This window comes from Pterocles gutturalis, unplaced genomic scaffold (assembly GCF_000699245.1).
Source record: "Pterocles gutturalis isolate BGI_N339 unplaced genomic scaffold, ASM69924v1 scaffold15024, whole genome shotgun sequence".
Classification (NCBI taxonomy): Eukaryota; Metazoa; Chordata; class Aves; order Pterocliformes; family Pteroclidae; genus Pterocles; species Pterocles gutturalis.
This window is the reverse complement of record NW_010130945.1, coordinates 621-23,076: the sequence shown is the minus strand read 5'-3', so window position 1 is coordinate 23,076 and position 22,456 is coordinate 621. Positions and strand designations below refer to the sequence as shown.

The 22,456-nt window shown below is 41.2% G+C and overlaps 1 protein-coding gene across 1 annotated transcript in view; it reads left to right on the top strand.

Moving 5' to 3' along the window:
- The window catches only part of LOC104466861 (NAD(P) transhydrogenase, mitochondrial-like), a gene marked incomplete at both ends in the record, with an annotated part of 24,284 nt that extends 2,470 nt beyond the window's left edge, over positions 1–21,814 (top strand). Inside the window, 12 exon segments of the mRNA XM_010080414.1 lie at positions 5,371–5,504; positions 7,265–7,456; positions 8,593–8,746; positions 9,648–9,809; positions 10,596–10,706; positions 11,499–11,644; positions 12,600–12,795; positions 13,367–13,600; positions 15,513–15,673; positions 16,420–16,519; positions 16,522–16,583; positions 21,655–21,814. Coding sequence (XP_010078716.1) covers positions 5,371–5,504; positions 7,265–7,456; positions 8,593–8,746; positions 9,648–9,809; positions 10,596–10,706; positions 11,499–11,644; positions 12,600–12,795; positions 13,367–13,600; positions 15,513–15,673; positions 16,420–16,519; positions 16,522–16,583; positions 21,655–21,814 — 1,812 coding nt within the window.
- Positions 21,815–22,456: the final 642 nt, after the last annotated feature.

The following is a 22,456-nucleotide window of genomic DNA, read 5'->3' as shown; positions in this document are numbered from 1 at the left end:
CCTCCATCCCTCTGACCATCTTCATGGCCCTCCTCTGACTCGCTCCAACAGCTGGACTTCCTTGTTGCATTGGGGGGCCCAGACCTGGATGCAGTACTCCAAGTGGGGTCTCACAAGAGAGGAGTAGAGGGGCAGAACCACCTCCCCTGACCCTCTGGTTGTGCTTCTTTTGATGCAGTCCAGGTCATGGTTGTCTTTCTGGGCTGTGAGTGCACATTGCTGGGTCAAGTTGAGCTTTTCAGCCAGCACCCCCATGTCCTTCTTGGTAGGGTTGCTTGCAATCCATTCCCTGCCAAGTCTCACAAGAGAGGAGTAGAGGGGCAGAACCACCTCCCCTGACCCTCTGGTTGTGCTTCTTTTGATGCAGTCCAGGTCATGGTTGTCTTTCTGGGCTGTGAGTGCACATTGCTGGGTCAAGTTGAGCTTTTCAGCCAGCACCCCCATGTCCTTCTTGGTAGGGTTGCTTGCAATCCATTCCCTGCCAAGCCTGTATTTGTGCTTGAGATTGCCCCAGCCCAGGTGCAGGACCTTGCACTTGGCCTTGTTGAACTTTGTGAAGTTGGCATGGGCCCACAAGCCTGTCCTGTCCAGGTCCCTCTGGATGGCGTCCCTTCCACCCAGCCTGTCGACTTCACCACACAGTTTGTTGTCATCGGTGAACTTACTGAGGGTGCACTCAATCCCACTGTCCATGTCACTGACAAAGATGTTAATTGACACTGGTCTTAGTACTGACTCCTGAGGAACTCCACTCGTCACTGGTCTCCACTTGGACATCAAGCCATTGAATGCAACTCAAGTACAAACTTCCAGCCAGCTCACTGTCCACTGCGTGGTCTATCAGTGACATTCATGTATCTCCAATTTAGAGACAAAGATGTTGTGTGGGACAGTGTCAAATGCTTTCCACAAGTCCAGGTAGATGATTTCACTTGTTCTTCCCTTATCCACCGATGCTGTGACCCTGTTGTAAAAGGTCACCAAATTTGTTAGGCATGATTTGCCCTTGGTGAAGCCATGTTGACTGTCACCAGTCACCTCCTGATTTTCCATGTGCTGCCTTAGCATAGTTTCCAGGAGGATCTACTCCATGATCTTGCTGGGCACAGATACAAGACTGATATGGCCTGTAGTTCCCTGGCTCCTCCTTATTTCCCTTTTTAAAAATGGGTGTTATGTTTCCCTTTTCCAGTCATCAAGAATTTTACCAGACTGCTGTGACTTCTCAAAGATGATGGATAATGGCTTAGCAACTTCATCTGCCTGTTTCGTCAGGACCTGTGGATGGGTCTCATCAGGTCCCATGGACTTGTGCACCTTCAGGTTCCTTAGATGGTCTTGAACCTGATCTTCTCCCACAGTGGGCAGCTCTTCGTTCTCCCTGTCCCTGACTTTGCCTTCTGTGACTTGGGCGGTGTGACTTGAGCACTTGCTAGTGAAGACTGAGGCAAGAAAAGTCACTGATTACCTCAACCTTCTCCACATCCTGTGCAACCAGGTCTCCAGTTTCCTTGAGCAGGCCCATATTCTTCCTAGTCTTCCTTTTATCCCTGATGTACGTTTAGAAGCTTTTCTTGTTGGCTTTGCCCCTGTCCAGGTTTAGTTCTATGAGGTCTTTAGCTTTCCTAACCTGACTCCTGGCTGCTCAGACAATTTCTCTGTATTCCTCCCAGGCTACCTGTCCTTCCTTTCTCCCTCTGTAAGCTTCCTTTTTGTGTTTGAGTTTCTCCAGGAGTTCCTTGTTTATCTGTACAGGACTCCTGGCGTTTTTGCCTGACTTCCTCTTGGTTGGTTTCCTTCTTCCCTCTTGAGCTTGGAGGACATGATCTTTGTCTATTAACCAGCTTTCCTGGACGTCTCTTCCCTACAAGCCTTTATTGCATAGGACTCTACCGGGCAGATCCCTGAAGAAGCCAAAGTGTGCTCCCCTGAAGTCCAGAGTAGTGAGTTTGCTGTGCACACTCCTTGTGACTCTATGGATACTGGAACTCCACCGTTCACATTCCCCACCAGCCCTTCCTTGTTGGTGAGAACAAGGTCCAACACAGCACCTTTCCTCGTTGGCTGCTTTATCACTTGGAGAAGGAAGTTGTCATAAATGCATTCTAGGAACCTCCTGGTTTATGCCCTGTTGTGTTGTCCCTTCAACAGATATCAGGGTGGTTGAAATCCCCCTTGAGGTCCAGGGCTTGTGAGCGTGAGGCTGCGCCTGTCTGTCTGTAGAGGGCCTCATCCACTTGGTTTTTGTGGTTGGGTGGCTTGCAGCAGATCCTCCCTATAATGTCCCTTGTCCCTGCCCTGCCTTTAATCTGGACCCATAAGCTTGTGGTTGGCAGCTCATCCATCCCTAGACGGAGGTCCGTGCACTCCAGTGGGTCACTGATACAGAGGGCAACACCCCTTCCTCATCTCCCCTGCCTGTCCTTCCTGAAGAGCCTGTATCCCTCCATTCCAACACACCAGTCGTAGGGGCCATCCCACTGGCAGGCTTGTGCTTGTCTCTCACTCGTCTTGTTTATTCCCTGTGCTACATGTGTTTGCTTAGAAGCACTGTAGTTGTGCCCCGGATGAAGCTGACTTACTGGCTGGAATTCCTTTTGTGCTGCTCTTCATGTGCTCTCCTGATGACCTGTGATCCTTCTCCAGGTTCTGGGCATCTGTTGCTGGCACTGGCATTAAACTGGTAGGAGTGGGATGGATTGAGGTTCCCCTCCCCCACCAACTTTAAAGCCCTTTTCACCAGGTTTTCAAGCCTGTGACTGATGATGCTGTTCCCCTTCTCCAACAGATGGACCACATCAGCCCCCAGTAGACCAGGTTTCTCAAAGTGAGTCTCATGGTCCAAGTAGCCAAACTCCTGTCTGTGGTACCAGTCTTGTAACCATTATTGACTTGCCACAATTGACTGGCCCTTTCAAACCCTTTGGCCAGGAGGATTGATGAAAAAAACTACCTGCACTACAGAGGCACTAACCACCTCTCTCAGGGCTCTGTAATCCTTCTTGATACTCCTCAGATGGCTCCTGGCTGTATCACTGGTGCCCACATGAAACATCAGCAGCAGATACTAGCCAGGGGGCTGTATGAGGCTTGGTAGTCTCTCAGTGATATCCCTGATACGAGCTGCCAGTACGCAGCACATCTCTCTAGAGAGTGGGTCAGGCTGGCAAATGGGTGCCTAGGTACCTCTCGGAAGAGAGTAGCCTACTGCTGTCACCCATCGCCCTTTCTTAGTTGCGCTGCTTGTTACACAGGGAGCAGATGGGGCCACCTTACTTGGCTTCAGCATCTCTCCTGATGTGATGAGTGTCTCACCCCGCTACAATGGACAGTCAAGAGAGGTTTTTTGTGGTTCCCGGAAAAGGAGCACTGGCTAGGTGAAGTCAGACAATGACTCAAGGAACAACACAGCACAATTTTATTTACCTCAGCAACTGCAAAAATATTACAAATCCACTTCTCAGAGTCGAGCACCAAGTCACACTTATCAGTTATCAACAGATACCACTTATTCATTAAGCAAGCACCAAATAACGCTCAGTCACTATTTGAAGGCAAAAATCAGAAGACAGAGTAAGAAAGAGTTGAAAAGTAAGGAAGGAGGGCAGAAGGACAGAGATAGAGACAGAGACACACAGAGACATAGAGATAGCATCACCAGTCCCTTGTTCCAGCATGTGTCTTCAGGCAGAAATCTTCGTTTCAGGCAGAAACTCCTTCCATGCAGGGGGTGATGGGTTGACATGGAGTAGGTGATTGGGCTCACCTTCTATATGGTTCCAGGACCACGCGTCAGGGTGGGCAATGGCCTGTATCCAGGTCACCTTTGGGATTGTCCTTTGGGGGGTGCAACAGCCCTGCATCTAGGGTGCCTTTGGGGGGAGCAGTTGGCTCTCCACCAGGGAGATGAACTCCAGCCCTCAGCAGCCATGCGCTACCTCAACAGGTGGTGCCTGTCACTCAAAATATTAATAACTTGCTAATGTTTGTTCACAAAAGAACTCTTCTTCCAATGTGCTCTGCCTGAGTAGACATGGTGGAGCCTCTTGTTTAGAAATGTTCTGTCCGAGTGCTCTGCCCAGATGACTGAGGCATAAACATGGATAAACAATGTCATGGGGGAGGAGCGGATTGGTCCGTGACACATGAGTCTTTCCTCTTCAGTCTGCAGGCCGGCAAAGCAGTTCTGCAAGGGCACCTCAGGCGTCCAAGGAAGCCTCTACCTACTGCTGGTCCTTGCTGTTGCAAGCTTCCATTCTTCTCCATTGTTGGCCCCCCTTGTTTCTGTGTGGCGGTGAGGGAGTTTGTGGCTGTTTGGCTGTGGGTCCACCACAGACTGTGCATGGAACCAGCTATCTAACTCCAACTCAGCCTCTCTGATGCTATGCAGCCTTCTCACCACCTCCTGCAGCTCAGCCACCTGCTGCAGGAGGTCTTCCATCTGGGCATATCCTGTCCCTGCTCGGGGAGGCATGTCTAGGCACTTGCTGCAGTCTGAGGTCTGCACTGCAGTGTTCCCCTTCAGCAGCTCACTCTGGGTAGAGGCATTGGTCACTGCTGGGGTAGATGGTGCAGATTCCCAAGCTGGAGCTGCAGCCTTTGCTCCCAAATGAGTGCCCCCCACTCTGCCTTGAGGGTCAGGTAGGATGAGTGCCCTTTGCCTGTTCGGATGGCCACAGAACGGTGCCCAGTTGCTGGGTTCTGTGTACCTCAAGTCTCCCACTTGGCAAGTGGATTACCCCTCCTTTGACGAAGTGCTCTGACTGTGTGCCCTCCCGCATGAGCAGTCCTGTGAACAGTCAATATCGTGGTGTTTTCTTATTAAACAAGGAGTAGGTAGTAATAAAGTAAGAATATAAAATTCTCTTGTATATTTATTGCATCAGTGTACTTCTGTTGTCCAGCTTGTACACTGGAACAAGTCTGATAGAAACAGTACTGTCTTTTGTAATTGAAAACTAGTGACGTAGAGCTCAGGTTTTAGTGCTTTGTATTGTACAGTGTCTGTATGTTAGTAACTTGTGATGTGGTGGGTTTTTGTTTGTTTATTTTTTTTTTTTTTAATAATGACTTGAATTGTAAAATTGTGTGCTGTCAGTTTACTGACAGCAAAATTGGATTTCCAGTACCTTTGGTGGACTACCCATGCACAACTTTTGGTATGCTTGGGAGCAAGATGGTCTAGCATCTCTTCTCTCTCCCTGTATAAACAAATTTGTGACATTTCATCCAAGGTACTGATTGTTCAAAAATTTTACTTACAAAAATATGGTTTAGAGAGAAAGAGAAGGGGAGTGAGTACTCATCTTCTGAGCTCTGCCTGTGAAAAACTGTATTTTGTGTTTAACTTGCTATGCCTTGTCTTCTCAGGCAAAAAAGCTCCTGTCTTGTTTAAGAAAGATATGATTGAATCAATGAAGGAAGGTTCAGTTGTTGTGGATTTAGCTGCAGAAGCAGGGGGAAACATTGAGACCACAAAGCCTGGAGAACTGTATATCCATAAGGTGAGCATTTTAATCTGCAGATCAGTCTCAGTTTGCATGAATTCACGTTATGTCTTGTAAACCATATGCTGAAAATGAGTAGCTGATTTTGATATTTGGCCTTAAGTAATCCTATGGATTTGAATTTATTCACTAGGCATCTCTGTAACAATTTGAAGATTTTTAAAGAAACAACCTTTGTATAGTGTTACTTTGAGTGCTAATTATGGAATTGTAACTACTGAGACTTCCAAGTCCAGCAATTTGTCTCTGCAGAGTTGAGGGTGTGGTTTGGTGTCTATTTCTTGGCCTGTGTAAAGAGACAGCAGTAGCAATAGCTTCTTTTCCTTGTTTATCACCTCCCACGACTGCAGGTTAACTGCCTGTCATAGGTAAGCTGAATAGGTTTAGACTATGTCAGTCTTTATTTCAGTGCAAAGTCTCTGGCTTAGCTCAATGTAATTTCAGCTTCAGGAGAATGCTGTCTTTTTTGGTCTTTAGCTTCACCAGCGTGAGTGTGTCTGCCCTAGAGTATCCAAACCACTTGTAACCGAAACTAGGAGTAGTGTGAATTGGTTCATTAAAGTAAGCAATTGTGCTCTGGACTGCACTAACTCCTTTGGTTTTGCACCAGTGTTCATTGGCTCAGTTGAGAGCTTGTTTTTCTGCTTTTTGGGTTTAATTTTTGGGACTTGTGAGACATCTACCAGCAGTTATAGAAATTTGGGTGATGAGATTTAAAGTGGCAGACTTCCAAGGTTATTATTTGTTAATGTAAGAACATAATGCTGTTATTAGGGAAGCCTGTAGGACACATTGCTGCTGTGGTTGTCATTAATGTAACCAGGGCTGTGTGTGTGTATATCATGTCATGCATTGTATTTGGCTTTGTTGTTTTCTAGGGCTTTTGGTGTCATTGGATAAAACTGAAAGTATGTAGAACAAAAATAAGCAGTTACATGATGAGGAATTTATATGGAGCACTGTTAGTCAGAGGAATATTACCCCTGGATATAGTGTACTAGCACTGAGTGTGGAAAACAGTAGCAGTGGAGAACTATTAGCAGTGTGCTGGAGCATTGCATTAAGAAGCCAGAGTTTGTAGAAGCATGCATGGATCTTAGCTGTTACGGGAGCAGTGTTTTAACACAAGCCTGCTTGAATGTGAAGAGTGTAAGTCAGCCTCAGCTTCACATACCTTCCAAAAGCTCAAGAGCCTGATAGCCAGGGGTACTCACATTTGTTCTGTAAATAGTGTGGATATATTATGTTACATCTTTACATAAAAATGAATCTGGGCATATTAGTTGCACAGCTAGCTAGCTCTGAGGAAGCTGCCTTCACTCCTCAGGGGGTGATAGAAAGTGCCATATAGAAAGTTGTGTCCAGTGCATGTCTTCTGGAAGGACTGAGAAGATGCCAGGCATTGGGCAGGATAATCTGTTAACTGATTGGGTTAAGAAGCTAAGTTTTGAGAGAGTGGTAGGATTTGGAGAGGAGAAACTCTTGCACCAATGCATCTTCCTCTCTGTGTTGTCTTGCTGCTAATAGCATTTAAGGTGTTGGGTTTGGTCATGTTGAATTCTGTAACTGTTGCGAGTTATGAGTTATCCTCCCCTGACTGAACAATGTTAGAGCTGCAGGTAACAGTTTTAGCTGGGGTTAAAAACAGAAATAAGTGAAACAGTTTGGATGTATATTTCCAGAAGGATATATTGGAAGAGAGGCTGTTTCTTCAGAGATTGAACTAATCCTTAATATTTTACTTGAATTTTTTTCAGGGTGTTACACACATTGGCTACACAGACTTGCCTAGCAGAATGGCTACTCAGGCCAGTACTCTATATTCCAATAACATTATCAAACTCCTAAAGGCTATTAGTCCTGACAAAGAGAACTTCTACTTTGATCCAAAAGATGAATTTGATTATGGAACTCTGGATCATGTTATTAGAGGAACCGTAGTAATGAAGGTGAGTCTGTAAATATTTTCTTCCTAATTTGTACGTACCTTTACATTTATCAATGTTGTCTCTTTAAAATGCCTTCAGAGATACTGCATGCCAGTAGATTTCAGGTGCGGCTTGACAGACAGTGTGGACAATCATATTTGTATTCATCTGAATATTTTTCAGTCCCTTTTTGTGAAGGGAAACCTCTTTGCTTTTGTCTTCTTGTCATAGTTAAACAAATGCCTAATGTCTACTATTGAAAAATAGGGAAAAGATTAAATTTGCATGTTATATTCATGTGATAAAAGCATAATTATTTAAAATATGTTTGAAACATTACTACAGGACCAGAAGAACTTTATTCCTTCTTTTTTTTTTTTTTAATAAATACATTGTTTTTTCCCAAGAGTAACTTCAGAAAAAACTGGTGGAACTAGAATATGCAGGATACTTTAGGCTCTGTTAGGAAATAATGAAATAAAAAAAACTAGAGCATGGGCCAGCATGGCCCTGCAACTATTAGGAAATAACAATTTGCAGTTTAGGTGGAGGTGTTAATTTCTGTTGAGTTTCCCTGCATAATGATGCCAACATTTTGTAATACTTACAGTATCTACTCTGGAGGAGGCTTGCATTGACTTCAGCTCTCCCCGACCACTGAAGTGGTGTGTACAACTCAGGTCTGATAGCTCCACCAGTTGTTCCTCCAGAGGCCTGGCAAACAGCAAGAAATGTGGTACCATCATTCTTGGTACCTATCTGAGGCCTGGGCAGGCTCTGATTACAGTTCAGATCCATAGCAGATTTTGCCGTTTCCAAGACCTTGTTTTATTTTTCATTAATATGTTCCATTTGAGGAACTTTACCTCTTTGTTTTGGTTCCTGCTTTCAGACCTTGTGCAATGTTTCCACCAGGTGCTCTTGGACACTGATACTAAATCTTGTCTGAAAAATGTGTAAACCAGTGTGGTTAACTTGGTCAGGCTGTGCTGATCATCCAGCCTTGCAAACTTCTGCTGATGCAGAAAAGTAAGATGTTCCTGTGGCATGGCAGTACAATGTTAAGACTCATCTGAGTTGCAGGACGAAGAAGAGTAGGCTCCTCTAACTATAAAGCATTTGCCGTGTTAGGGATAACTGTAAATGTCTCTTGTCAGGATGGCAAGGTGATTTTCCCAGCACCTCCTCCAAATAACATTCCTCAAGGAGCCCCTGTGAAGCAGAAGACTGTAGCAGAGCTGGAAGCGGAAAAAGCAGCTGCTATTACACCTTTTAGAAAAACTATGACTAGTGCATCTGTGTACACGGCAGGTAGGCAACTTCTAGAGTTGGAGAATCAGTGTAGAGTGCTCCTCATTTGGCACTCACACCTTTAAGTGACTCCTCATCTTACACATTCAGTCTAGTAACTATTTGGGAGAGCAGTTGATTGGCTGATGTATCCTTGCGCAAAATCAGTGTAGTGTAGTAATTGCTTTTGAGAGAGGAACTAAAATTTTATAATTTAATGAAAAGTATTAACACTTCAAACAGTGCTGACTCATGCTCTGTGTGTGTGTGTGTGTTTGGCTTTATTTAAATATCAGTAAAATACTTAAAATTCTTAAGGACTCCTGCTAGTGACTGTGCCCATACTTTGAAGTGTAAAAATTAAATGCCATTGCTTTCTTCAAACTTTAATGTATTGTATGAGACTTAAATGCCCACAGTCCACTGAAGGACTGAGAATAGGCCATTTGTCTTGACAAATAAGTGTTGTCTGTTCTAGTCATTTGGTATTCTGTATGCATCAGAACTTCTGCATGAGGTAGTTAATGAATTGAGTATTCTTGATTTTAATCTCTGTTCTTCATATGCATGCTTTGAGTCTTCCAAGTAGTATCTCAGTGTGATTGACTCTTCTACATTTTTGCTATAGAACAGGAGAGTGACAGGATTCAGTGTTGGTGTAGAAACCTATCTTTGCTGCTTTGTGTGCATGCATAACAGATACGTGTGTATTATACTGATGGTTTTATTTTCCGTTGTAAAATAAACACTAGTGCTGAAAGAGCCCTGTAGTTGACAAAGGTGATCCAGCTGATCTTGAAATGAGTACATGCACAAAACTCCATTTTGCTTTTAGCTCAATACTGGACTCCTGTTTTACAGACTTTAAATGTAAGAAACCATAGAAAAGTTACAGAAAAGTTTTGCTGTGCTTTTCTTCTAGGTTTAAGTGGCATGTTAGGACTGGGCATTGCAGCTCCTAATACTGCTTTCACGCAAATGGTGACAACGTTTGGACTTGCTGGAATAGTGGGATATCACACAGTATGGGGTGTGACTCCTGCACTTCATTCTCCACTCATGTCAGTGACTAATGCTATCTCAGGTTAGTAGCTGTCAGACAACTGCTTTTTTTTCTGTTTAAAGTAGGCAAAGCTCCTTTTACTTGAACTTTTGACAGAAGTCTGCTGATATGCATTTTAAAATGTCAAAGAGCCTAGTACTACTTCGCATGTCTGAGTTTACTTTCATGAACAGCGAGGACATCTGTGAAACATACTCTTTCTGAGAGTATGGTTTTTTTTGAAAAGAAGGGCAAATGGTGATCGTGCGTATTTTTGTTTTTTTCTAAGTAATTTTCCACTGCTGCAGTCCCTCCTTTCATAGAACACATCTTCTGTCACATCTCTCCAAAATACTGCCCTGAAAGTAACTTTTGTTGCACGTTCTTTGTGCTTTTTTTTTTCCTCTCATCAAACTATGTGTTTTGAGAGGGGGGGAAAAAGCAAAAAAAATCCAAAGTGAGCCATAAGATTCCTAACTCTATAAATATGTAAGATTTTATGTATCTGTGTGTGTATATGTGACAGGTCATGAATCTGATCTACTGTGACTGTTAAAAGCAAAATTTATTTTATTGAACAAGTACTCAGAGGCTGACTCTGTGCTTGAGGCACTGTACTTCAAAATTGTATTCATACACCATTTTTTTTTCTTTTGAAACGTGTTTGTATTGCTGAAAAAGACCACAGTAGTCTTTGTTTAAATAGTGATGTGTAGAATAGGGGGTCAAAATTTGAGTTGATGGGTATCTGTTTGACAACTGAAAGGAAACTTCCTATAGGTATAGAGCCTTTTAAGGGTCAGTAACACTTCTTTCTCTTTTAAATAGGACTAACTGCAGTTGGTGGGCTGGTATTGATGGGAGGAAACTATCTCCCTGAAAACACTCCTCAAACTCTAGCAGTGCTTTCAGCTTTTATCTCTTCAGTCAATATTGCAGGTATGAATGTTAGGTTTTCTCCTGAGGCTAACTTTAAAACACTTGTGTAATTCTTTAATTTATTCTAGCTCTGTAATTGTACAGATTCCGGAAATGTTATTCTGGGAATAGGATCTGAGAGCATCCATGAGTAACAAACATTCCCTTCCTGCCCCCCAGTTTTCATAGTTGTTATTGTATCTGGTTTTCACACCCTGTGGTGTAACCTTTTTTTAGGGAAGCACTTAAATGTGCTTTTTTTCTTTTTTTTATTTTTTAAGTATTCTTTGCATGATGATTATATGAAATACATTTTCCTGTATGTTCCAACATGGTACTGCCTTTGTCCTTGTATTCCTTTTCCTATTTGAAGTATGTACTAGTGGCATAAAACAAACTTCTGCTTGCTTGAGCTTTGGAAGTCCCAGCTTCACAAATAAAAAAGATAAGAAAGTGAGCAGTGTGACTTATAAATACTGCTTTTTGCTAGAGTAGATAGGGAAAAGGACACAGTCATAAACTAGCCTGGATCCTACAGTCAGCATAGAGTATGGAGCCAGAGCAAGTCCTCCAGGCTTTCCAACTCCTCCTTGTATTAATTTCTTCCAAAGGTTAAAAAAATACAACATGATCTCACGCTTGTTACACTTTTGTTTCCTGGTGGTTTTCCAGATTACTAGTTTTTCAGAGGCTTTATTGGTGTCAGTTGCTACCTTTGTGTAGTAATAATAACAAAGTATTTCTCTTAAAGCTTGGCGGATATGCTTAGTGTCAGATTTTATTTTTGTAAAATTGTTCCTTTACTTTGGCCAGGTGGGTTTCTAGTTACACAGAGAATGCTGGATATGTTCAAACGTCCCACAGATCCTCCAGAGTACAACTACTTGTACCTGCTTCCTGGTGGTGTATTTGTCGGAGGCTATGCAGCTGCTCTCAGTGGTGGCTATGATATTGAACAGGTAAGAAGATAACTTCATGGCTCTTAGCCTACTTTTCACAGAATGGTTTGCTTCTTCATTGCTTGCTTTCTGGAGGAGTAAATAGCAAATTAGCCATGGTCTTTTCACCAGCTACATTTTCGCACAAGGCCCATCTGAAGTTAATTAACTTTAGGCTTGCAATCATACCACGAATGCTGAATCTGCAAATTTTAAAAGCTTTGTTTTTTTCCCCCTGTAAAACATCAGGTACTTTGTTATTTATTGGACAGTTTTCCTAAATTACAGCTTAAATATTAGAGTGACTACAGAAATCAGTCTTTGTTTTAACTGTTTATGAAAAGTTGACTTAGCATGACAGTTGAAATAGGTATGGCATCTGGATGGGATGAGATTTTAGCACAGAGGGATGTACAGACATTGTACCTCTAGCAGCTTTTATGGTAAACTTTAGTTTGCATTTTTTTTAATAGTAAGAAAAATCAAGTGTATTGCCCTCTGTGTTTGGAAAAAGTGAATCCAAACATACCTTTATGCCAAGGGCTTGTGATATATTTGAGTTTTTTCACTTACCTAGACGTGTGCAGCTCAATTCATTGAAGTTTGTTTATACTTTTTGAAAATGGGTTCAGATGTGCCATAAGCAAATTATGAAAATATTCCTGTAATGAACAGGACCGTTTAGCTTTAGGTTTGTGCTAAAGAAAATCTTGCTTCTGAACTGTTGAGGAAAATTGGCTTGACTCAAGTTTAGTATTCACAGTGCAGATAAAGTGGAGAAGAAGTTTTAATAGATACCACATTTTAATTGGCCAAAATGACATCCTGTACACAGCTTCTCACAGTTAAGAACTATGACTTATGTACATTCTGGAGAATTCGGCGCTCTGGTGTAATAATCAGGAAGACTTATATCATGATTATCCACTTTGTCTCTTCTTCATGTATGCATATTGATGTTTTTCTTGTTTTGAAGATGATGTATCTGGGTTCAGGCTTATGCTGCGTTGGTGCCCTGGCTGGTCTGTCCACCCAAGGAACAGCTCGCCTTGGAAATGCTTTGGGTATGATTGGTGTTGCCGGAGGTTTAGCAGCAACTCTTGGAGGGCTTAAACCCTCACCTGAATTGTTGGCACAGATGTCAGGCGCAATGGCACTTGGTGGTACCATAGGTATGTGTATGATACTATAAACTAAGAATATATGCTCTGTATATGCATTTATGCAAGCTATATATACACAAAATATTGTATAGCTCACAGGTGAATTGGCTAACTTGACAATTCTAAGTTCCAGGGCTTTTATTAATGCATCAAGATGTGATAAAGAATGGGGAGGCTGGTGGAGAAGCAGGAGCACATATTCTCTGGTAGGGAAACTGGGTATGCAGAGGTGAATGAACTTGCCCAACTTCATACTTCTGTTCAGTTCCTGACTGAATGCTGCCAGATTCCCCTTTTTGCACTGTGCTTTCATTACAGGTGAATTTCTCAATATTACTGAAGCTTTTAAGAACATGATATGCTTTAATCTTCTCTCTAATTTCTATGATATCCTCATTGCACAAAATATACATCTGCAGCTTTCAGTTAAATGCCATAGCAATTTCTTGCATAGAACAAATTTTTCCATTGGAACAGACATGTGTGTGCGTTTATTCATTGCATGCCATGATACATTAATTTCTAGCTGCACAAATTGGTTTTTTTGTAAGACTTCCCTTCTATCTTCAACTCTCAATAGGTTTGACGATTGCTAAACGCATCCAGATTTCAGATCTGCCTCAGCTCGTGGCTGCTTTCCATAGTTTGGTTGGTTTGGCTGCTGTGCTCACCTGTGTAGCAGAATACATCATTGAATATCCTCACTTTGCTACTGATCCAGCTGCGAACCTCACCAAGGTTGTGGCATACCTTGGCACGTACATTGGTGGAGTGACTTTCAGTGGCTCTCTTGTTGCTTATGGAAAACTGCAAGGTGAGACCTTCCATTCGTAATTAAGTATTTGTTTAAGGTTTTTTTTCCCCAGGGTTTAGCTCTGCCTTTAGACTGCTGTGTAATTGGAAGGAAACCTTTTATTTTGCATTAGGTGAAAATTTATATGTTTAATTCTTAGGAGTGTACTTTTTTCTTTTTAATTCTGTTTGATTTGTGTACAGCTCTAGTTATGAAAAGTTTATCTTCACTCTTGGACATCCTACTGCTATTAATTAGCAAGTCATGTAAGCTTCCCTCAATTCATCTTGTCTAGAAATAAGTGTTGCTTTAGTGTTGTTAAGGAAATACCTGAAACTGTTTTTGTAATTGATTTTATTGAACTTTTATGATCACAACTTCATATTCCTGAGAAGACATTATAATTGAAACCTTGGTGTTGCTGGACTCAGTAAGCATGGCTAATATTTATGGGATTTTGTTCCTAGTGTTGCAGGCTTCATTTAGGTAGGTAGCTTGCAGGATCAGTTGAGATTGCCTCACTTTAAACCATTCAGTTTATTTTCTTTTTACCTATTGTGCAAACTCCATGCTCTGTGCCTCTTACTGTTTAAGTAAATATGCCTTCTAAATTAAATACTCACCAATTCCTGATTCTTATGCACCTGAAGATTTCTTATTGCATTTATTTTTGGTTTTGTATGCACGCAGCTTTTGAGAAACTGAGATAATACCTATACTAAGAACTTCTGGTTAAGAGCTCCCTATTAGTAATCCTGTCATTAGCTTTGCAATAGTTCCTTTGGAAGACATCTGTTTACTTTCTTCAGTGTTTATGAGACCAGCCATTGAAGGAGGAAGCATGACATGGATGGCAAGTTGTCCTCTCTAATAATCTTTTGAAGGATTTGTCAGTAGTATGTATTTTTGCTAAGTAGTTACTAATTTATTTCTTCTTGGTTTTTTTTTTTTCCCTTCTCCATCTTACCTCCTCCATCCACTCAGTGATTTGTGCACACGTCTGTGGTGAAGTTTGCTGTCTGTTTCAGAGCACTCTCCTGTTTTTTGTTTTTTTCTTTTTTTTTCTTTTATTCCCCTCCTTGCATTTTCATATCAGCTGGATGATAAACTTGTCTATACTATTGAACTAGAGGTAGTAGGTCACACACTTTGACTTGCAGTCCTGAGGCCATCAGTTCATACTTTCCCTTGAAATCAGCTAAATTTAAATGAGACACATGGTAAGTAATTACTTACAGTGAAAGTGACAGATAAACTTGCATTATTTTTACTCTTTGCTGTGTTGTTTGGGGGGTGGGAGGAAGAAGACTAGGGTGAAAAGAAATATGTAGTTGTCTTTTTAAACTGAATCACACAAATACCAGACCCTCTTTTCTGCTGAAGTCTCTGACAGTGTGGGAAGCTGTGGGAAGTCTGTGTGGCTGAGGGTACTGGTGAAATTAAAGCATTTGAAAGCAGGAGTGTTTTATATTTGGGGTTATCTGCATAGTCATATTTTTCTAAGCACACAACTTTTGAGAGACTGAGATAATACCTGTACTAAGAAGTTCCAGCTAAAAGCTTTCTGTTACAGAATGTCATACACAACATGCAAAGACTTGGGGCCAGAATTAAAATACTTTTTTTTTTTTTTAAAACAAAGCTTTTCAAGAGGCAAAGAGATTTTTGTGCTTATTCTGAAACACTTCAATGAGATTAGCAAGTAAAACAAGAATTTGCACAGGAGTATTTGAGGATATAGAGTAAGTTTGAATGTGTTTCAATACTGAATCAGTACAAGGTCTCAGCTTCAACTAACTTCTTTTATGTTCTGCCCCTCCCTGTTTCTTTTTTTAGTTTTTATTTTTTGCTGAGGTATTCAGTCTTCTCTGAAGGCAATAGACGCACTCTCCTCCACGTGTGTGTCAGTCCCTGATTATGCATTTGATTTCAGGTATCCTGAATTCTGCACCACTGCTCTTGCCTGGTCGACATGCATTGAATGCAGGATTGCTGGCCGCCAGCTTTGGTGGAATGATTCCATACATGATTGATCCTAGTTACACTACGGGAATTACTTGCTTAGGTTCTGTGTCCGCTCTCTCAACCATAATGGTAAGTTGCAGAATTGTAGGAGGTGAAACAAATTAAACAAGCCGTTTGTTCCTCAGCTTTGCAAGTTTCCTCTTGATGTTTGAATTTTACTGTCTTGAGTAACAATTGTCATAGTGCTTGTATGTTATTTTGCAGTAGCAAGTAGCAACTGACATTTCTATATCGAGCTGTAAACCAGAACTGTTCCAGAGAGCAGGCATGTATGTATAGAATTACTTTTTTCAGCTATGATTTAATGGAGGCTTTTATATGACAAGCTGGTACTTTAAAAGGCTTTAGAAAGTTTATCCTTAAAATACCTAAAAGAGCACTGGATCTACAGGTTATCATGATAACTTGGTAAGATCATCCCTATGTGTAACTTGCTCCATTCAGTCGCACCAGCTGCTGCAATGTTTACCCTGAATATAACCGTTCTGTAAATGGACTCTTGCAAAGACTGTTCAGTATGAATCCTTTCATGGTGTGAACAGTTCCATGGAGCTGGTAGGATATTTTTGCGAGTAAAAATATGTGACTAAGCACAGGATGAGGACAGTGGAATGCCTTCCTGTCCTCTCTCAAAAGGCAGAATCAACAGTTAAGTCCAATCCTTAGGCCACAGCTTGATGTCTCCTACATTGAAAATACTTGAACAGGTTATTAAGTAACTTGATATTTATTTTTCAGAGCGGCAGACAGACTGTCTTCTCTGCAGGTTCTCCTTAATGGCAGCTTATACTGAAGTATTTTCTTTCCTATTCCAGGGTGTCACTTTAACAGCAGCTATTGGAGGTGCTGACATGCCTGTAGTTATTACTGTCCTGAACAGTTATTCCGGATGGGCTTTGTGTGCTGAGGGCGTCCTTTGACCATTGTTGGTGCACTCATTGGCTCCTCTGGAGCCATCCTCTCTTACATCATGTGTGTGGTAAGAAGTCAGCAGAAATTGTTCTTGTTTTCCAAGTAATGAAAAACCTTAGCATGTTTGCTAGGAAGATAAGCAATTGGAAGACCAAGCTGCTAGGTGTTTACAGACTAGAAATTCTTGACTGAAACTGTTGGAATAGATGTCAGTCATCTCTCTTTGACTTGGAGAGATACAGTTAGAAAACTGAGGAAAGCCTTTGCATTGACTTGGGCATCAAGGTTTTGAATGTGGGCTCAAATAGGTACGATTACTTGTGCTCAGCTGTTTTTTTGTAGTTGTATCACTTAGTGGTGGTATTAAATTTAAGCTAAATTTAAAATTTATCAGAAGGAGATAATTTAAGTAGTGAATGCTTTTAAAAAAAAGTTTGGTTCGATTAGAGAGTAATTTAAAGTTTGTTTTCTGGAGTGTTGGAAAGTGTGCTACTTTCTTCAGAGCAGCTACTTTGAAGGACCACGGGGTGGCAGCAGGCTTCCATTAATGCATTATTGATAATGTCTGTGTCAGAGCAACTTGAACTTCAACTTTCTGTGTAATCATACTGCATTATTAGTAATGTTCTATTTTTCTCTGGAACATTTGTACAGAAGCCTCTTGTTTCCCCATGTCTCTGTCCATTTTGTTTTCAAAGCTGAAGAGGTAATGATTTAAAACTGTTCACAGTGTAGCAGCTGACAGCCTCTTGATTCTGTGTAATTGTTGTGTAATTCTGTTTCATTTCCACTTGTGTTCTTGTATGATTGGTGTCTCTCTTCTGTCCTGATAATTTATCTGTGGTCAGCCCTGCCTGTCTTTTACTTTGTCTGCTGATAAATGGTGTTGTTACCGTGTTAGGAATGTTCAGTATCATTCATTTTCATCTCTTGAGGAACAATTTCAGAAAAGCTTAAAGTATTTTTGTGCAGCTTCGTGGAGGTGAGTTCAAATGAACAATCTCAGGTATGAATTTTAAATAATATTGTTCTTTCTTGAATATTTTGTGTCTCTGTCAAAAAGAGATCAGATTATGTGGTTCATGGAACATCTTTTTATTTGTAAGTGTATATAGATATATATTTGTATACAGTCAGTCATTTAGTCCATATCCATAGAAGGGTAATGCTTATGAGGCAACACAGGTATGAAAAGTATGTTCTGTGAAGAACTTGTGAGTCTTAGTGAAAATATGATCTATTGGGTACTTATTTACCGGTAGGCATCTCTGTTCCTTCATTTTTCTTCTACTCTTTCCTTCCTTTTAAAATGTATTTTATTGCTAGCTGTTCTCAGCACTCACAGGAAGTTTTGAGATACTTGCGTCTGTTGGTTGGAGGAATGTAGTTAAATAAGAAGCTTGGGGAAGCAATTAGCAACACAGTTAACGCAATAACAGAGTGCCTTCCTCTCTCTGTTTCTCAAATTTCAGGAAGTTTAGTTTTTTGAGGCAGTATTCTAGAAATCTTGTGTTGCTTCGTGTAAGCTTAGACAATTACAGTTGATCAGCCAGTAAAATCAAAATTATTTTGTATAATTTCTGCACAATAAGCAGAATAACTTGTTTTCCCCACAGCATTTTTCTTTTCTGGTTTGCTTTCTTTAGTGGAAATAATTATTTTTAAAAGCATTGTTATAATCAGAAGATTCAGTATCATTGTCTTGAAGCTGTGTTTCAGGAGAAGAAATGCTCAAGAGTTTCAATAAACTCTGCTTTAGGCTATTGCAACCTGTGCTAATGAAGCAACAGTCCCTGCCCCATAGGACTTCCATCCAAAGTGGTGTATTTATTGAAACTTACCTAGTATGGATGATAAGGTTTTTGTGGAAACATCTTAGTGGTTGAAACCTTCTTTTTACAACATTTCCAGTTACGTTTTGTGTTAAAACTGTAGCTTAGTCATCCAAAGCCTATCCGGATACTCTCTTTAAAACTTGTGTTGATAAAATTGGCCAACATGTATTCAGATAATCACTTGGTTTTTGCGCTCATTTCTGCTTGATTTTTAACCCATTCCCCTTTTGTGCCTATTAGGAGGGTGAGTTAAGGACAAAGAATTTAACTTCAAAGCAAAAAAGCAAAGACCTGTGCTGTTCACTCATACTGTGAATTATGACACGACATGTCTTCTTCAGAACACTTGATTGTATTAGCATATCCTTCTCCTTTTTCCTTCCCCTCCCGCCCCGAGTGAATACTTGATGATTGCAACTGTAGTATTAGAATCAGTATGATTAGGGGTGGGGAAAACGCTTCAGGTTGAAGAGGAACCGTTAACTGGAATGATGAAACAAAGCAAGAGAAAGGACAAATTGTGTTAGTTTTATAAATTGTATGCTGGCCCATTGCCTGTACTAGCTGTGTGGTTTTATGTGGGCACAGTGGAAGGACTTGAAGTTCACAGGGATGAAGGGTTTGGTTTTCCCTGGGCTTTTGAGGTTCCTGGCCAGTATCACCTGTGTATGTACTGCAGAGAGGGCTTTTTGCTGGTGGTGAATCTGTGAATGGTGAAGCTGGTACTTCATATATGTTTGTGGTCTCTAGTGGAAAAAAAGGTGAAAGAGGCTATAAAAGAGTTTCCACACTGTCCCTATCCTGAGTGGGTCTTAGCTGCATTGGTTAATTGTTGCTTGATGAGTTCTTGGCTCATTTTGAAGCCACCTTACCACCCACTTTTTTTTTGACAGACTTGCCTCCTCTTTCCTTGGCTCTTTGGTGCAGAGCCAAGCAAGAGTGCTTCAATCTCATTCTTGCTTTGTGTGGATTCTCAAGTTTCTAATAATATTTGAACTTTTTCTCCTTTGGTCTGGACTTACGGTTGTCTTTTGGTTTAGATACGTGTAGGAAGTGCTTTGCTTGTAAGCTTAGCATGTGCAACATCTGAAGAGAGTATTCTTCTGTCTAGTGTTCTGTGGTGGGTTAGCCCTTGGCTCGGGGCCAAGCCACACACACCCGCTCACACAGTTCCCACCCCCACCCAATGATAGGGGAGAGACTAAAAGGGTTAAATGGTAAAGAGGACTCGTGGGTTGAGATAGGGACAATTTAATAACTAAACTACACAACCAAACTACAATAATATTAAAAAACAATACTGTATACAAATGAGTGATACACAGTGACACTGCCCCCCCACCCGATAACCAAAGGCCCAGCCTGCTCCGGGCCAGCAATTCCAGCGGAGGGGGAAGAATGAGTGACACACAATGATACTGCCCCCCCCCACTCGATGACCAAAGGCTCAGCCTGTTGCTGGCTAACGATCCCCAGGGCTACACTCACGATTCCCCCAAATGGAGGGGGGGGAGTGCACCGCTCCCGGATGCAGTCACGGAATGGAGATAACAGCCCGAGCGTCCCAGACCGGAGTGGGGAAAACAACCACCTGGCCACAGCTAACGATCCCCCCGGAGAGGGAGGATCCTGAAACTCATGGAATGGAGATAGCGATTTGTGCGTCCCAGGCGGTGGAAGGGGGGGGAAAGGCCTTGGAGAGCGATGCGGAGCCAGGAGAGAGCAGCGAAAGCAGAGCCGAGGCAAAAGAGAACACACTTCCGGGTATTCTTACCTATATACTGGGAATGACATGCATGTTATGGAATATCATTGGCTATTCTGAGTTTCAATTTTAACATAAGGGCAAATCCTATGCTAGCAACCGGCTGTGCCTCTTTGCTCGTCTGCTGACCTTGGCAGCAGAACAAAACATCGGTCTTATCAGCTTCTCCTGAGCCTAAATCCAAAACACAGCCTCTTGCTAGCTATTTATGAAGAAGAGGGAGAGAAAAGAAAAAAAATTAACAGAGTTAACTTTAAGTTAACTTTAACCCACGACACTTAACTGCTGTAATGTAGCCTGTTTTTCTGTTTGATGGTTTAACATTGTGATACATGTCGAAGGCAGTGTGTTCTTAGAGGATATGAACTACTCCAGACAGTACAAAGATGTTGATCTCACTGCATTTGTACAGCTTTCTTACAATATCTGAAACAGTGATGATTTATCAGGATAAACAAAAGTTCTTCTAACGTCTTAGTTGTGCTTGTTTGCTAGATGATGAATTTCATGGAATGGCATATCTTCTCAGGCTATAGCAAAAAAACCTGTGGAGTTGTGTGATTTGAAATGTCAGTGGAAAAGGTCACTTGGAAGCACACTTTTGTGTGGTTGTTAGTCTTGCTTGAATGTGTGCCAGATCCATTCTTAAAATTTGCTGTGGTTTCTGAGGTAGCACTGCAGATGTATGACACAAGTGTTTAATTAAAGAAGCAATTTATCCTGTTCCTTTCCTGCTTCTAAAGTTTTGTTTACTACAATTACAAGTTTTGCCTGCTTCCAGATATTGACAGATGCTGCTTTGGGACCACACTCACAAGGAGGCATGCCAGTGAAAGCATTTAGCCAGTGGCTTTTCCTGGCTATGTATCTACAGACCCGAATTTTCAGGATGCGTTCTCCTCTTAAAGCTCCTAGTTTAAGATCTCTTGTTCCCTTTTGGTGCTCAGCCAGTAAGTTAATGGCCCCCTCGAGTTCATTACAGTTTGTTTTGAGTCAGCATTTGGTTAGTTTTGTGTGGCTACTTAGCTTTGTTGTGTTCTTTCCTGTCTTGATGCTGTAGGAGCTTTGCTTCTGTACTACCTATAAAAGCTATGTGGTTTCCATGGTGTCATAGAGCAGTTTTGTGCTTACATGTTGAATTGCTGAAGAACTTAAGAAAATATCTTGCAAAAATTTGTGTGTCTATATATATATGTATTTAAAAAAACACCTCATCATATATGCATTTTTTTTTATGCCTTACCTTTAAGAACAAAAAGAGACCAATATTTGTTATTTGTGTTGTTCTGTTCTTTGTCTTGGAGAAATGCTGATGCTCTCTCATTACATGTGTAATGTAATGTGTTAGAAGCTGATGTTTGGCTATTGTGCTAATCTGGGTCTTTGTTTTAAGAAGTTTTGAGTTGTAAGCAGGCAAAAACAGTAGATAAAGACTATTGTCAGGAAGGCTTTAATATTTTCAGAAGTTGTCTCTGTGGACATCTCTCTTTTATTTTTGGATTTCATCTTTAGCTGATCAAAACCCTCTTGTCTTTCAGGCTATGAACCGTTCCCTTGCAAATGTGATTCTGGGGGGTTATGGCACCACATCAACAGCTGGTGGGAAGCCCATGGAAATTACTGGAACCCACACAGAAATCAATGTGGACAATGCAATTGAAATGATAAAGGAGGCCAATAATATTATTATTACTCCAGGTAAGATGCTCTTGACTCATACAGCAAGATCTTCAGAGGATGAATTATTAAAAAAAAACCCAAACAAACAAAACCCCGAAACAAAAAAACTGTAGCCTGTCTTGCAGTTGTGACATAGCAGCAGCATGTCAAATCTTCGCTGGGTCTGTGGGATCTGTTTCTGTTACCAGTTTAGTCATCACTGCTCTATGGATATGTGTATGTCACTTTATTTTTCTCTGTGTGTGTCTCTTCAAACTTTGTCCTGTTTATTTAGATTTTAAATTCTTCAGGACAAAGACTGTCTTTTGTAAATTATGTTTACAGTTAATTTTGTGTACAGCTGTTGTGGTGTGAGTTTCCAAGCGCTACCACAGTACCAGTGGTACCAATAACAAAATATCTGTCTTTAACTGAAGGAGAGGATTTTGTTTATGCTTCTCATCTACTTGCTTAGTTCTGCATTGTTTTGCTAAAAAAAAACTGGAGAAAAACATCTAAAACTTCGTTAGTATACAGTAAATACTGTAATTAAAGTAGAAAATCCCTGAAAACCAAAACCCTGAACTGTCTGAAACAGTTATGTTGGCTGTAGGCTCATGCAGTTCAATAGCATCTTCTCTATTAGGAGGGGTCAGGTAGGGAATAGTGCAAGACTTGTTT